This window comes from Carcharodon carcharias, chromosome 16 (genome assembly GCF_017639515.1).
Source record: "Carcharodon carcharias isolate sCarCar2 chromosome 16, sCarCar2.pri, whole genome shotgun sequence".
Classification (NCBI taxonomy): domain Eukaryota; kingdom Metazoa; phylum Chordata; class Chondrichthyes; order Lamniformes; family Lamnidae; genus Carcharodon; species Carcharodon carcharias.
The window spans coordinates 14,082,821-14,097,404 of record NC_054482.1 but is presented as its reverse complement, the minus strand read 5'-3'; the positions used below and the strand labels follow the sequence as shown (position 1 = coordinate 14,097,404).

At 43.6% G+C, this 14,584-nt stretch overlaps 1 protein-coding gene across 1 annotated transcript in view; it reads right to left on the bottom strand.

Moving 5' to 3' along the window:
• The window catches only part of dnm3a (dynamin 3a), a 270,163-nt gene that overhangs the window by 50,222 nt on the left and 205,357 nt on the right, over nucleotides 1-14,584 (bottom strand). The window contains exon 16 of the mRNA XM_041208391.1: nucleotides 14,219-14,328. Within this exon, the coding sequence (XP_041064325.1) occupies nucleotides 14,219-14,328 (110 nt within the window). The remainder of the gene's footprint in view (nucleotides 1-14,218; nucleotides 14,329-14,584) is intronic.

The window sequence follows — 14,584 nt, the reverse complement described above, 5'->3', positions numbered from 1 at the left end:
GAATAGCTACTGAACAGTCACAGGAGTCAGCTCATGAACTTTTAACAAAAGAATAAAATATTTACAATACTCTTCCACCCACAACTATACCTTTACAGATATATACAGATTTGTAAGGATAACACAAGTTACAAAAGCTATCTTATACTCTGATGTACACAGTAAGTACACAGTCCATGCAAATCTATGGCACCCTGTGGTCAGGCACACCACACTCTGAAATCAAGTGACAGATGCCACTTCAACCAGGTGCTATGGATCTCTCCTCAACTCCCCCCAAATGCTTGTCACACTGTGAGCCAACCAGTCTCACTGAATTCCGTCCTTCACACGAAGGTTTCCAATCTCCAAGTCCACCTTGGAATCTTCTCCCAATCTGACGTTTTCTCTCAGAGAAACCTTCCTTAAGGGTTCACCTCCTTCTGATGTTCCTCTTCCCTGCGTCACCACATGGATTCAAGCTGTCTTCCATGCACTTTCTCTCACCAACTCAGCCTTAACAGTGCACCACTGCTTCACATGCCCATAGCAAAGAATTACAGACCTTCAGTTGTCTCTTTGAACCTTTTTGCTTCTTGCAAGCTGTTTTCACTTTAAATCTGAAGCTTGGAGCCTTTCTCTCTGCCCCTCCCTCTTAACTTCACTTAAATGGACCTTTTCCCAGGTTTCTGTCCTTCCTTTGACTACAAGGTCTCCTTTGGACTTTCCCCTCTTCCGCTCTCCTGGATTTATGGGGTTTTTCTTCGCTTGGGACCTTTTTATTCTTTGGGAAATCTGCAGTTCCCTTTCCCACTGTCCAGTCTCTCTGGAGTTCTGGCTTCAACTGAATTTAAAACTGCTGTTTCTTTAGTTCTGTGTGTATGTCTGTAGGAGGGACCTGCCTATCTGGCTCCACTGTTGCTAGGCAACAGCATTATTCTTTCTGCTCTTGTGTGTTTACTTTTACTTTATAAGGGTCATAAACTTCTCATTAGAAATGCAAGCAGCCTTTTAAAGTGAAACTAAAATTCCATTTGACCTTTCTTAACATACAGGTACAGAAATACAAATCAAGCTTAAACTTTAAAGCTAAAACTCATTCCTAACACCCACAAATACAAATATAACTTACTTAAACTATCTCTATTTCCTGACACCCATCTCTCCCAGAGCTCCCTGTTTCGACCCTGATGGATTAAGACGAAGAAGGTTGGGAGGAGGCTCATGTTAAACATAAACATTGGCATGGGCCTATTGGGCCAAATGGGCTGTTTCTGTGCTGTAAATATTTTATAACTTTGTAACATCCTGTGTTCTTTCATCATGGTGCATGGTCCCTCCTGTCTTCCACTAACACTCTGTACCCTTCAGCGACTGACCGGCCATACCATTCTCTCCAAAGCCTTGCCACTGCAACTAAGAGCTCTGGGACTGCACTTGTCATGTTCTACTTAGACTTATCTGATGGTAGCCGGAGATTTGTTTTAGCAAGAGTTTCTGTTTTTCACTCCTGCAATGGCTCCTTCAGAGTTCCCCAGTAAATGATTTTCAGCCTGCTTCTCTTTCTCATCTAGCGGCTGTCCATTGGTGACATCATCCACAGTCGCTGGATCAGCTTCCACAAATATGCCTAAATCGCCAAATTCCACCTCCACTGCTGTGTACTCTCAGACTGCAGCCACAAAATTTGCATGTGCAGTACTTGCTTTTTCAGTGCTATGGAGCCATTTTGCCTCCAGATCGGTGTCTGCAGTGTGCATGCAAACTTTGGTGCAGGTTACGCTGAACTCCACTTTGTTGAGACTGTTAGAGTGTACAGGGAGCATCCATTAGAAGTATGCAGAGTAGGCAGATCATGACATGGAACAGTGTGTAACAGTGATATAATGCCAGCGATGCTATTTTGCTAACAAAACTCTACCTAACACCTTCCCTTAACCTCACAATGTTAAATATGCTATCAGCAGCAGGAAGGAACTCCCACAACCTCAGCAGCACTATCTAAAGGGATCATCAACCACATTTAGATTAATTGCTGATTGTTTTTTGCTGACTCTTGTTGCAGTCATATAAGTGTTTGGTGGTTCCCACAGTCTTTTAAAGGTGCTGAGTTCTACAAAGAGAGGTGTGACACGTGCTGAAGGACTTTGTCCTGGCTTCAAGGGTTTTGTATAAATCACTTGCTCCCAGACATGGGTTCAGTAAGTTTGCATCGCTCTTGGCCTACAGCATGACAGGGAGAATGAACAAAGTTGACACAGAGCAGGACAAGCTGGTTGAAGAGGGAGGAGGAAGAAAGGGAGAAGGGCTCCCAGCAGGAGGCCATATCCTTCTAGTGTTCAGCAAGCAATTCTCCTACCTAAAATTCTGTGCACCAGACATCACTACTTCACTAAGGAGGTCCGCAGCCTCAGTACAGGTCGAGGTCAGCATTGCCAGTGACTGTAAAAGCAACTGTGGTCATGATCTTTTATGTATATGGTTCCTTCTAGGCTGAGCAGGTGATATTTGCAACATTTCTCAGTTCGTCATTCACTACGGCATGAGTTGTAAATTCCACAAGAGCAGAATACATTTCATTCTCTCTTCCCAGCGAAGAACAGAAAAAAGTGGAGATTGCATTTTTCCCCATGTACAAGACTTATACCAACTCAGAGGTTTACCACCACTGGAAGGGATTCCATTCCCTCAATATGCAGCTGGAGTGCAGTCATATGCAGCATATCATGCAGGGCAACGCCCAGTATTGACAACATTTGAATAATGAAAATTCAGAGGGCTTCCACTGACCACATGACTCACGACTCTCTGATTTGCAAACCATGCACTTGTGGGGAGTATGCATTGAATAAAAGCCATGCTGCCACACGAAATATAATTGAGCAGATCACTGGGGTGCTTTAAAACACTTCTTTAGTCTGGACAACTCTGGATGAGCTCTGCAGGACACAGCAGAGGACTTGTCAAGATTTGTCATGATCTGCTGCATGCTGAACAATCTCACCACCATGAGGGCACAGTTCTTGTCACCAGGTATATGATGAGCAGCTGAAGAAGAGAAGGATGGAGGCAACCAATACATGCTCTTGTTGGCCAGGGAGTCTTTGATCCATGTCTGACTGCGGTATCAGCGAACATAGCCCTAATTCTCCATTTAGCAACAGACCCACAACTTGCCGTCCCCTCTGTTAGTGACCATCACAGCACCATCTTGGCCACAATGCTAAAAGGTGTTGATCATTAATTGAAATGTTATCAGCTGTTTTCAAATCATTTAGAAAAACAAACTTGTAAATGTTGTTATTGCCTGAGGGGAATGCACTTTTGCAGAGAAAAAAAACATTTTTATATGAACAATCATTCTTTTCGAATTCTTGATATTAACAAAATAAAGCAAAAATGCTTTGATCAGCCTTCTCTCGTTTAACTCTTACATTTTCCTAAACAAAATAATTAAACTGCATTATAATCCCTTGTTAATCATTTCCCTATGAAACTTATACCTTATAAAAAAGTTTAAGAATCCATCTACCCCTCACATCCAGGGAACTGTAGGCACTGGTATCATTGGCTCTTCTGTTGAGAGAACAAGTCTATTCCAATCCCAGGCTTTTGAGAGAAGCCAAGGGCTCTGGGTAAAAACTTTAATGAAGGTCCTCAAATACAAATTTGTAGACACATTTAATCACATTACTGCAAAATATATTTTATTAGAACTTTATGTTAGCAACTTTATTTTGAGCATTGGATTTTGAATTTGTTAGAAAGAAAAATAGGGGAAGAAATGCTTTTTTGAAAAGAATTGAGCAACTCCATTGGTTCAGGTTTTTGTTTTTTTTGTTAGATTTAATATTCCTAAGAGCAACTTAATTCTGATTTGTTGAAAGCATCTGAAAACATTTACTTTTGATTTGATTGGTTTAGTTTTTTTTTCATTTCTCATACTCTGTTACTCTTTTATGAATTTCAACGTTTAGGGCAGCCTATTGGAAGAAATCTGATTATTAGAAAGTCTGACTCTCAAGCATCATGTCAAAAACCCGACAAAGTAAGTGTAAAAGGAAATGTACACTATCTTACCATTTCTTAAAAATGATTACAATCCCCACCACTTGTAACATCCATGCTTATCACAGGCAGTCACCTATATCAGGAAAATAGTTAAGCAGTACTATAGAAGTTAATTACAAAGAAACCCGCTTATAGCATATTAAGCATGCTGATTATTTTTGACAAAGTTAGGTTTTCAAGCAACTTCAATCAGCTGTTCGTGCTTCTTTAATTCCATGTATTTACCCATGTTACAGGAGGCAGTTGCTAAGTGGAAACTTCAGTCATTCTGTATCAAGCCTGTTTTTTAAAAATATGCTGGTTACATTAAATGTTTGGTTTTATCATCCATTATGTATAGCGGCCAAATTGTGTTGACACCAGCACAGAAGCAGTGGACTGTACTAACAAAACTCCAAGAGTGCTGCTCAATATTAGTCAAAGAATATATCATTTTATAAGGACTTGCAATGTGGAATGTATTATTCTGCTACTATAAGATACAGGTGTTTCTTTAAGATAACAATATATAATTAATGTTAATACTACATCAGTTTGAGAAAAGGTTAATTTTATTATTCAAGGGGATCAGGTACAAGGCTTTTTATGTTGGAGGATCAATTAGGAGTTTGCAAATATTATCCCTTTTCTCATAGAAGAACATTTACATTTCCTGAAACTAATTAGAACTTTTTTAAACAAGTATCCTGCTCTGTTAGGATTTTCTGCTATGTCAATTACATGGAACAATATAGAGCATCTACATTGCAAAGAGCCTGGGTATAACGTTGGACTGGCCAGCTTTGGAGCTGCTCAACTGCAGGCTGGGCCACAAATACCTTTAAATTTATAATACCAAGTTGGTCTAGGTGGGAGGGGGAACCCATTCATAGGTCTCTGTGACATAAGGGGTGGAAGTTTCTGCGCCCACTGCTATCGGGCATGTTCGGTAGCGTAAGCGGGCAATATGGTGAGAAGGCCAAAAATCAATTTCACTACGTCATGAAAGCAGTTTGTGATCATCCGCTCAACCCATCAATGGCAGTCCATGTTTCCCACCGTCAGACATCGGCAACCTCATTCTAATACATCTGCATTTCATTATAAGGCCAGCCCGCCGGAATTGTCCCCCTGACGCTGCATCATCCGCCCACGTCAGCGTGATTGCACTAGGCAACACGTTTCACAACAGCATATATAAGGCAGGCTGCACTTTGAGGGGAACTTGGAGATGAGTGCACATTAACGTTGCACAGCGCTTGCAAGGGCGGCCTCTTGGGTTTCAAAGTTGAGGCAAACTTGGGGGGTTGGTGGTGGAGGGCAAGGGCTGCCCAGCAGTTAAGGCGATTTAGGGGGGTGGGGGAGGCAAGGGCTGCCCTGTGGTTGTGCACAAGCACGTGTGGGGCGGGGAAGAGGGAAGCCGCCACGCATCAGGGAAACCTTGTATAAAGCGACCATTCCTCTGCAGCTGAGACAGGCACAGCCACAGTGGTAGGATTGGAGTCGGGCCTCTAGCTTATCTTCCCACTCAAGCAACACAGATGCATGAAAGTGCCAGCAAGTGCTCCAGCGTTTCACCCCTCGAGCACAGGCTGCCAACCAATGAGCATTTTAGTGGACTGAAGAACAGTTGGACAATTGGGCATGTTATAAAATCTCCTTGCTAAAACTGGCTGTGGAGCAGTCACTGTTGGAGGTGCTCACAGCTTCTTGCAAAGTCATCATCCCCGTTTGGACCAGTCTCCCCTATGGTTCAAGCTATCAGTGCAGCCTTGAAACCCGGTTAGGAGAATGCCTGTACCTGTGCTGAGAGCACAGCATGTAGTCCGCTGGGCAAAGCTGCTGCCAATTGGTCAGGCGGAGTGGGGTGGAGGTGGTGGGGTTTCGGGCAGCCATGCAGCGCTCTAAAATCTGGCCATCCAAGTGGTGGCCAGCACTCTCTGGGAAGCGTTAAGGGCCTTCAGACTTAACCAAGAGAGGTTCTTTAAACACCCAAGCTAACACACACCTCTATTTCATCCTGCAGGAGGAGTACATCAGGAGCATGGAGCCTGGTGACCTAGCTGTGTGCCTCGTAGTGTACAGAGAACGAAGATGACGGAGAAGAGAGCGATGGAGATGCCTGGCTGTGCAGAGGGAGGAGCAACGTGCCATCAAAGAGCCACAGTGATCCGTCGCTGGTTGGCACCTAGCTAGGCCCAGGGTCTATAGACGCTGCTTGTCATTCCTGCAGATGACCGAGAATCAGTGTTGCCAAAGACTGCGCATGCCCAGGGAACTGGTCAGTCTGCTGCAGGATTTGGTGTTACGGGGACATGGAGGGCATCCACTGCCAGTGGCCGTGCAAGTGACTGCAGCGCTCAATTTTTACATCAGTGGCTCCTTTCAGGGCTCCACATGTGGCCTCTTTGGGATATCACAAGCCTCCACCCACAAATGTAACCATGGATACCATCTTCGCCAGGGGACACAACTTTGTGCATTTTGCTTGGGACCAGGAAAGCCAGGATGCAAGAGTACAGGGACTTGCCCGGATCTCGGGTCTCCCACAGGTGCAGGGTGCCATCAACAGCCTTCACTTGGCACTCAGATCTCCATTGCAACAAGCGGTCAACTATGTCAACCGGGAGGGCTTCCATTCGCTGAGTGTGCGGCTGGTGTGTGACCACCACAAATGCATCCTGCAGGTTTGCGCATAGTTTCCAGAGAATGTCCGTGACTCCTATATTCTCTGTTGGTCACAGATCTCTGATGTCTTCCAGGGTCCACAGAGACTGCAGCGATGGCTCCTCGGGAACAAGGGTTACCCACAGAGGATGAGGCTGATGACACCCGTGCGGCAGCCTCACACTGCAGCAGAGTGAAGGTATAATGAGGCTCATGCTGCAACTCGCAACTTGGTGGAGCAGAGCATCGGGATGCTGAAGATGAGGTTCCAGTGCCTGGACCCGTCTGGTGAAGCCCTGCAATATAGTCCACAGAGGGTGTCATGCATTGTTGTCGCCTGCTGCACCTGTCACAGCCTGGCATTGCAATGGGGAGAGAAGCTGGCTAAGGAAGAGATGGAGGAGCTGGAGGTCGCCTCCAATGAGGAGGATGTCATGGAGATGAGGGTGAGGAGGTCCTAGAAGGTGATGATGGCGGCAATGAGGCCCTCTCACTGGCCAAACGAGGCAAGCACACTCAGGAGGCCCTCATAGCTGCCAGATTTGTTGAGGATGATGACAACGTGCAGTGAGGAGACACCATAGATCCTCACTTTGCATATGTAAACGTTTAACTCCATTCTGGCTTATGGCAGCGCACATACCCTCAGTGATAATGGTCCTGTCATGGAGATGTGGTGGAGCCCTAATAGTTGTTCGATTGCCAGAGGATGATGATGACATGCAGTGAGGACACTCCATAGATCTTCACACAGCCTCTGAGAAAGTCTGACTCCTGTTTGGCTGAAGGCAGCTCGCTTGTGCTCTGTGATCAGGGTCATGGAGACGCAGTCTTGAAACTTTAAAAGCTCCTGATCCTTTGACTGGCTTCAGCACCTGACCCCTTCAGGAGCACAGCCTTACTGGTCACAGATGCTGACGAGATGGGGGCCAGTCCCACCTTAAAGGTGCTGAGAGCACACAGAGAGAATGATGGAACTCAGTGATGCCCTGCACTGAGACAGCTGCCTTTATCTTGTGCATAAAGGTTTCACATCTGAGTGATATGAACACTGTACATCAGAACAAGGAGCCACAGGCAGGGAGACATTGCTAAGAGTTTATTGACAATAGTGAACATTATGTACAAGTGATTAACATCGGTGCTGAGGCTGTGCAACTACATCTTCTTAACAGTGCTTGGCCTAAATAGCCAAGTGGTTATGGTACTGGGTTTGTAACCCCAAGATCAAGAGTTCAATTCTCACAATGGCAAACTATGAAACAATGTAACTTCATCTGAAACAGATGGAAATGGGCTTATACTCGAAAGAGTTACATCTTCTTAACAGTGCTTGGCCTAAATAGCCAAGTGGTTATGGTAGTGGGTTTGGAACCCCCAGATCAAGAGTTCAAATCTCACAATGGCAAACTATGAAACAATGTTACTGCAACTGATCAATGGTCTTTATTTGCTTGGCCTAAATAGCCAAGTGGTTATGGTACTGGGTTTGGAACCCCAAGATCAAGAGTTCAAAAATCTCACAATGGCGAAACAATGTTACTGTGACTAATCAATGGTCTTTATTTGCTTGGCCTAAATAGCCAAGTGGTTATGGTACTGGGTTTAAAAAGATTATCAAGAGTTCAAATCTCACAATGGCAAACTATGAAACAATGTAACTTCATCTAAAACAGATGGAAACGTGTTTGTACTTGAAAGAGTTACATCTTCTTAACAGCGCTTGGCCTAAATAGCCAAGTAGTTATGGTACTGGGTTTGGAACCCCAAGATCAAGAGTTCAAATCTCACAATGGCAAACTATGAAATAATGTAACTTCATCTGAATAGGAATAGATGGAAACGGGTTTGTACTCGAAAGAGTTACATCTTCTTAACAGTGCTTGGCCTAAATAGCCAAGTAGTTATGGTACTGGGTTTGGAACCCCACAATCAAGAGTTCAAATCTCACAATGGCAAACTATGAAACAATGTAACTTCATCTGAAACAGATGGAAATGGGTTTGTACTCGAAAGAGTTACTTTAGGGCTTGGCCTAAATAGCCAAGTGGTTATGGTACTGGGTTTGTAACCCCAAGATCAAGAGTTCAAATCTCACAATGGCAAAACTATGAAACAATATAACTTCATCTGAAACAGATGGAAACAGGTTTACTCAAAAGAGTATCAAGAGTTCAAATCTCACAATGGCAAACTATGAAACAATGTAACTTCATCTGAAACAGATGGAAATGTGTTTGTACTCAAAAGACTTACATAAGCTTGGCCTAAATAGCCAAGTGGTTATAGTACTAGGTTTGGAACCGCAAGATCAAGAGTTCAAATCTTACAATGGCAAACTATGAAACAATGTAACTTCATCTGAATAGGAATGGATGGAAACATGTTTGTACTTGAAAGAGTTACATCTCCTTAACAGCACTTGGCCTAAATAGCCAAGTGGTTATGGTACTGGGTTTGGAACTCCAAGATCAAGAGTTCAAATCTTACAATGGCAAACTATGAAACAATGTAACTTCATCTGAATAGGAATGGATGGAAACATGTTTGTACTTGAAAGAGTTACATCTCCTTAACAGCACTTGGCCTAAATAGCCAAGTGGTTATGGTACTGGGTTTGGAACTCCAAGATCAAGAGTTCAAATCTTACAATGGCAAACTATGAAACAATGTTACTGCGACTGATCAATGGTCTTTATTGGGTTCCTTTAAACTTTGTCCTTGGTTTTACAGCTGACCTGAATTAGGGGCTGTGCCTGATTTATCCCAATTTTGTTGATTTGGTTTTCATTTAAAAGATTATCAAGAGTTCAAATCTCACAATGGCAAACTATGAAACAATGTAACTTCATCTGAATAGGAACAGATGGAAACGTGTTTGTACTTGAAAGAGTTACATCTTCTTAACAGTGCTTGGCCTAAATAGCCAAGTGGTTATGGTACTGGGTTTGGAACCCTAAGATCAAGAGTTCAAATCTCACAATGGTAAACTATGAAACAATGTAACTTCATCTGAAACAGATGGAAACATGTCTGTACTTGAAAAAGTTACATCTTCTTAACAGCGCTTGGCCTAAATAGCCAAGTGGTTATGGTACTGGGTTTAGAACCCCAAGATCAAGAGTTCAAATCTCACAATGGCAAACAATGTAACTTCATCTGAAACAGATGGAAGCGGGTTTGTACTCGAAAGAGTTACATCTTCTTAACAGCGCTTGGCCTAAATAGCCAAGTGGTTATGGTACTGGGTTTGTAACCCCAAGATCAAGAGTTCAAATCTCACAATGGCAAACTATGAAACAATGAAGAATTTGCTTGGCCTAAATAGCCAAGTGGTTATGGTACTGGGTTTGTAACCCCAAGATCAGGAGTTCAAATCTCACAATGGCAAACTATGGTACAATGTAACTTCATCTGAAACAGATGGAAACGGGTTTGTGCTCAAAAGAGTTACATCTTCTTAATAGGGCTTGGCCTAAATAGCCAAGTGGTTATGGTACTGGGTTTGTAACCCCAAGATCAAGAATTCAAATCTCACAATGGCAAACTATGAAACAATATAACTTCATCTGAATAGGAACAGATGGAAACTTGTTTGTACTCGAAAGAGTTACATCTTCTTAATGCTTGGCCTAAATAGCCAAGTGGTTATGGTACTGGGTTTGTAACCCCCAGATCAAGAGTTCAAATCTCACAATGGCAAACTATGAAACAATGTAACTTCATCTGAAACAGATGGAAACAGGTTTACTCAAAAGAGTATCAAGAGTCCAAATCTCACAATGGCAAACTATGAAACAATGTAACATCTTCTTAACGCTTGGTCTAAATAGCCAAATGATTATGGTACTGGGTTTGTAACCCCAAGATCAAGAGTCCAAATCTCACAATGGCAAACTATGAAACAATGTAACTTCATCTGAAACAGATGGAAACGGGTTTGTACTCAAAAGAGTTACATCTTAAGCTTGGCCTAAATGGCCAAGTGGTTATGGTACTGGGTTTGTAACCCCAAGATCAAGAGTTCAAATCTCACAATGGCAAACTATGAAACAACATCTGAAACAGATGGAAATGGGTTTGTACTCGAAAGAGTTACATCTTCTTAACAGGGCGTGGCCTAAATAGCCAAGTGGTTATGGTACTGGGTTTGTAACCCCAAGATCAAGAGTTCAAATCTCACAATGGCAAACTATGAAACAACATCTGAAACAGATGGAAATGGGTTTGTACTCGAAAGAGTTACATCTTCTGCTGTGCCTGATTTATCCCAATTTTGTTGATTTGGTTTTCATTTAAAAGATTATCAAGAGTCCAAATCTCACAATGGCAAACTATGAAACAATGTAACTTCATCTGAAACAGATGGAAATGGGTTTGTACTCGAAAGAGTTACACCTCCTTAAAGGCTTGGCCTAAATAGCCAAGTGGTTATGGTACTGGGTTTGTAATCTCAAGATCAAGGGTTCAAATCTCACAATGGCAAACTATGAAACAATGTAACTTCATCTGAAACAGATGGAAACGGGTTTGTACTCGAAAGAGTTACATCTTCTTAACAGGGCTTGGCCTAAATAGCCAAGTGGTTATGGTACTGGGTTTGTAACCCCAAGATCAAGAGTTCAAATCTCACAATGGCGAAACAATGTAACTTCATCTGAAACAGATGGAAATGTGTTTGTACTCGAAAGAGTTACATCTTGTGGCCTAAATAGCCAAGTGGTTATGGTACTGGGTTTGTAACCCCAAGATCAAGAGTTCAAATCTCACAATGGCAAACTATGAAACAACATCTGAAACAGATGGAAATGGGTTTGTACTCGAAAGAGTTACATCTTCTAGGCTTGGCCTATATAGCCAAGTGGTTATGGTACTGGGTTTGTAATCTCAAGATCAAGGGTTCAAATCTCACAATGGTAAACTATGAAACAATGTAACTTCATCTGAAACAGATGGAAACGGGTTTGTACTCGAAAGAGTTACATCTTCTTAACAGGGCTTGGCCTAAATAGCCAAGTGGTTATGGTACTGGGTTTGTAACCCCAAGATCAAGAGTTCAAATCTCACAATGGCGAAACAATGTAACTTCATCTGAAACAGATGGAAATGTGTTTGTACTCGAAAGAGTTACATCTTCTTAGCTTGGCCTAAATAGCCAAGTGGTTATGGTACTGGGTTTGTAACCCCAAGATCAAGAGTTCAAATCTCACAATGGCAAACTACGAAACAATGTAACTTCATCTGAATAGGAACAGATGGAAACGGGTTTGTACTCGAAAGAGTTACATCTTCTTAACCTTCCTAACCCTGCCGCTATGTCTTGGTCCTTTCTGGACATTCACAGCAGTGCTGGAAGCAGCCGGCTGACTGCTACATCCTGTCTATGATGACCTTGGTGGGGGTCCTCTGAAGGGCTAAGACCTGAAGGGCCCTGGCCTACTTTTGGGGTCCTGCTGGTGTGGCAGTGGTTCACTCCTCAACCTGTGGAGTTGGAGCTGTTGGGGTCACAGGAAGAGGCGATTCAGATGGGCCAGACACGCCCGGAGTTACCTGGATGGATGGCCCCAGGGTGTGCACGTGCTGATCCTCCTCCCTATGGGTGCCCAAGGGCTCTTGGCTGACTTGAGCTACCCCACATCCCTCTCATGTACACACTATTGGAGGCCAACTATGCCATCAGTGATGAAGTTCAGCCCGTGCAGCAGTGCAGGAGCGCTGTCCTGGACCAAGGTCTCCATGATGGCTGCTATCCTACCAGTGTTTGCCTCAGTGTGTTGGCATGTTGGCGCTATCACTTCAGCCTGAAGGTAGACGGACTCTTCCCTTCCATCATGCCTTGCAATCTGAGGAATGCAGCAGACATCCCTTCCTGGTTTTCCCAAGCTTTCCTTTGCAGGTCCAGCAACAGAGGCTTGTTACCTGACGCCTGACTTGGACTCAGCAAATTTCCGGCCTCCAGCAGTCTTCCAAGTGCCAGAAATCTGGGAAGTCCCTGCCACCTGCTGTGGATCAGAAAGTGCGATGTGCTCACCAAATTGTGATCCCGAGGCTACTCTAAAGTTGGGTCCCACCGAAGTGTGTCTCTCTGCACTGTTGGAGGATGTGGGTGAGCGTTGTGATGGGTCTTCAAGGAGGGTGCCTTCAAATTCCTCTTGAGGGTTTGATTGGAGGCCCTGGGTTATGGATTCTGTTGGCTGACTCCCAGATTTGCCTATGAAAGCAAAGAGAAATAATTTGTGCATTGCAGCGACCTGTGAACCAGGACACATCACTCACAGCGTGGTTGTCTGATGGATGTTGCACTGCTGGATCCTCACTTGGTTGAGCACCGCTGACCTCACCATCAGCACAGGAATGGTCCAGATCCTCGCCGGCCAGCCGGATTTTTTCAAAGTTTTCAAAGTCCACACGGACCCTGATTTTGGGCATTCCACCACCGGTCTGCAACCTCACCCTCCTGTTGTGTGCCAGCTTGTCCTGCATGAATAGATATGGAGAGAGTATAAGCAGGACCCTTGCCAGGGCAGATGATAAATATGCGTGGCATGTGAGGGTGGTGAGTGGTCCCATGGATGGGATGAGGACAATGAAGGTGTGTGAGAAAGAGTGAATGGTGATGTCCCTTGAACTGGCAATGAGTGAGGTACCTTTGGATGTGTGATGGATTTGTGAGTGTGTGAGTTGAGAGTGATGAGAAGAGTGACTTACCCTGGTGGAACAGAGGGAATCATTCGCCCTCTTGCAGCTCTGAGTGGCTGTCCTCTTTTGCAGGGCATTTGCACTGACCGCCACTGCTACTGCCTACCAAGCCGGATTGGTGATGTTGCTGCCCATCCTGCAGCCAGAGTGGGGGGCAGAGGACATCACAGCGGGCCTCCACTGCGTCCAAAAGGCACTCGAAGGATGCGTCATTAGATCTGGGGGCTGCAGTCTTTTTGCCTTTCGGGACCAGTCAGCAGTCTGGGCTGGAAGCACTGAGAGGTGTGCACGCAGCTGCACTTTAAATATGGCGCCTGGTGTGATGAAGTGGCGAGGTGATGACATGGTGGGCGAATGAGAGCCCACCTACCATTGAAATGGCGTGTTTCCCGGGAATGCACAATTAAAGCGGCCGGAGTGGGACAATATAGTGTGAGAAGCCACCATTGCGGCCAGCAAGTAAAACATTTTTCCCACCCACTACTGCACTTAGTGCAAATCTGGGACGATTCCGCCCAATGAAAATCGACCTTTTCAAAAAGAAATGTCAAATAAATGTCTATATGTTTATAATTTCCTTCTCTGTAAATAATTCTATGAATAAAAAGTAATCTTCCTCCAAGTGTGATATCAGATCAGCCAAGTTATCTGACATAGGAGAAGCTAAGTAACTTTGTACAATGTACAAGATGCAAAAATGACTTTTGTAAGAGAAAATAATTCTAGATATGATCAAAACTTCAGAAGTGTGATCTATTACTGAAAATGTAAAGGCCTGGTTCTAACCACAAAAAATGTACATTTTCTTTCCTAGCATTCTTACCTCTGCTCTGTATTAAAAAGTGCAAATACGTATTTGCTGGACATGAAGCTTTTCTCCACATCTCGAATTTTCAGATTATCTAATGGCAGCATATACTTTTTCTCTTTTTCCTAGAGAAAAAAAAATCAAAAAGTATAACCATTTTGTATTAAGGGCTGATAAATTAAAGAAACTGTTATAATGTATACCTCTAAATGTACACAGTTTAAAAATCAACATTTCCCACTTAATCCTGTGGAAACTTATGAAAATGAGGATAATCTTTTCTTCATGAATAGTTTTGCAACTGTGCCAATTTTTATATTATGGACCAGACCTCTTTTCTTTTGCGGTGCACTCGATGCTCAAGTGCAGCTTTCACTTAGC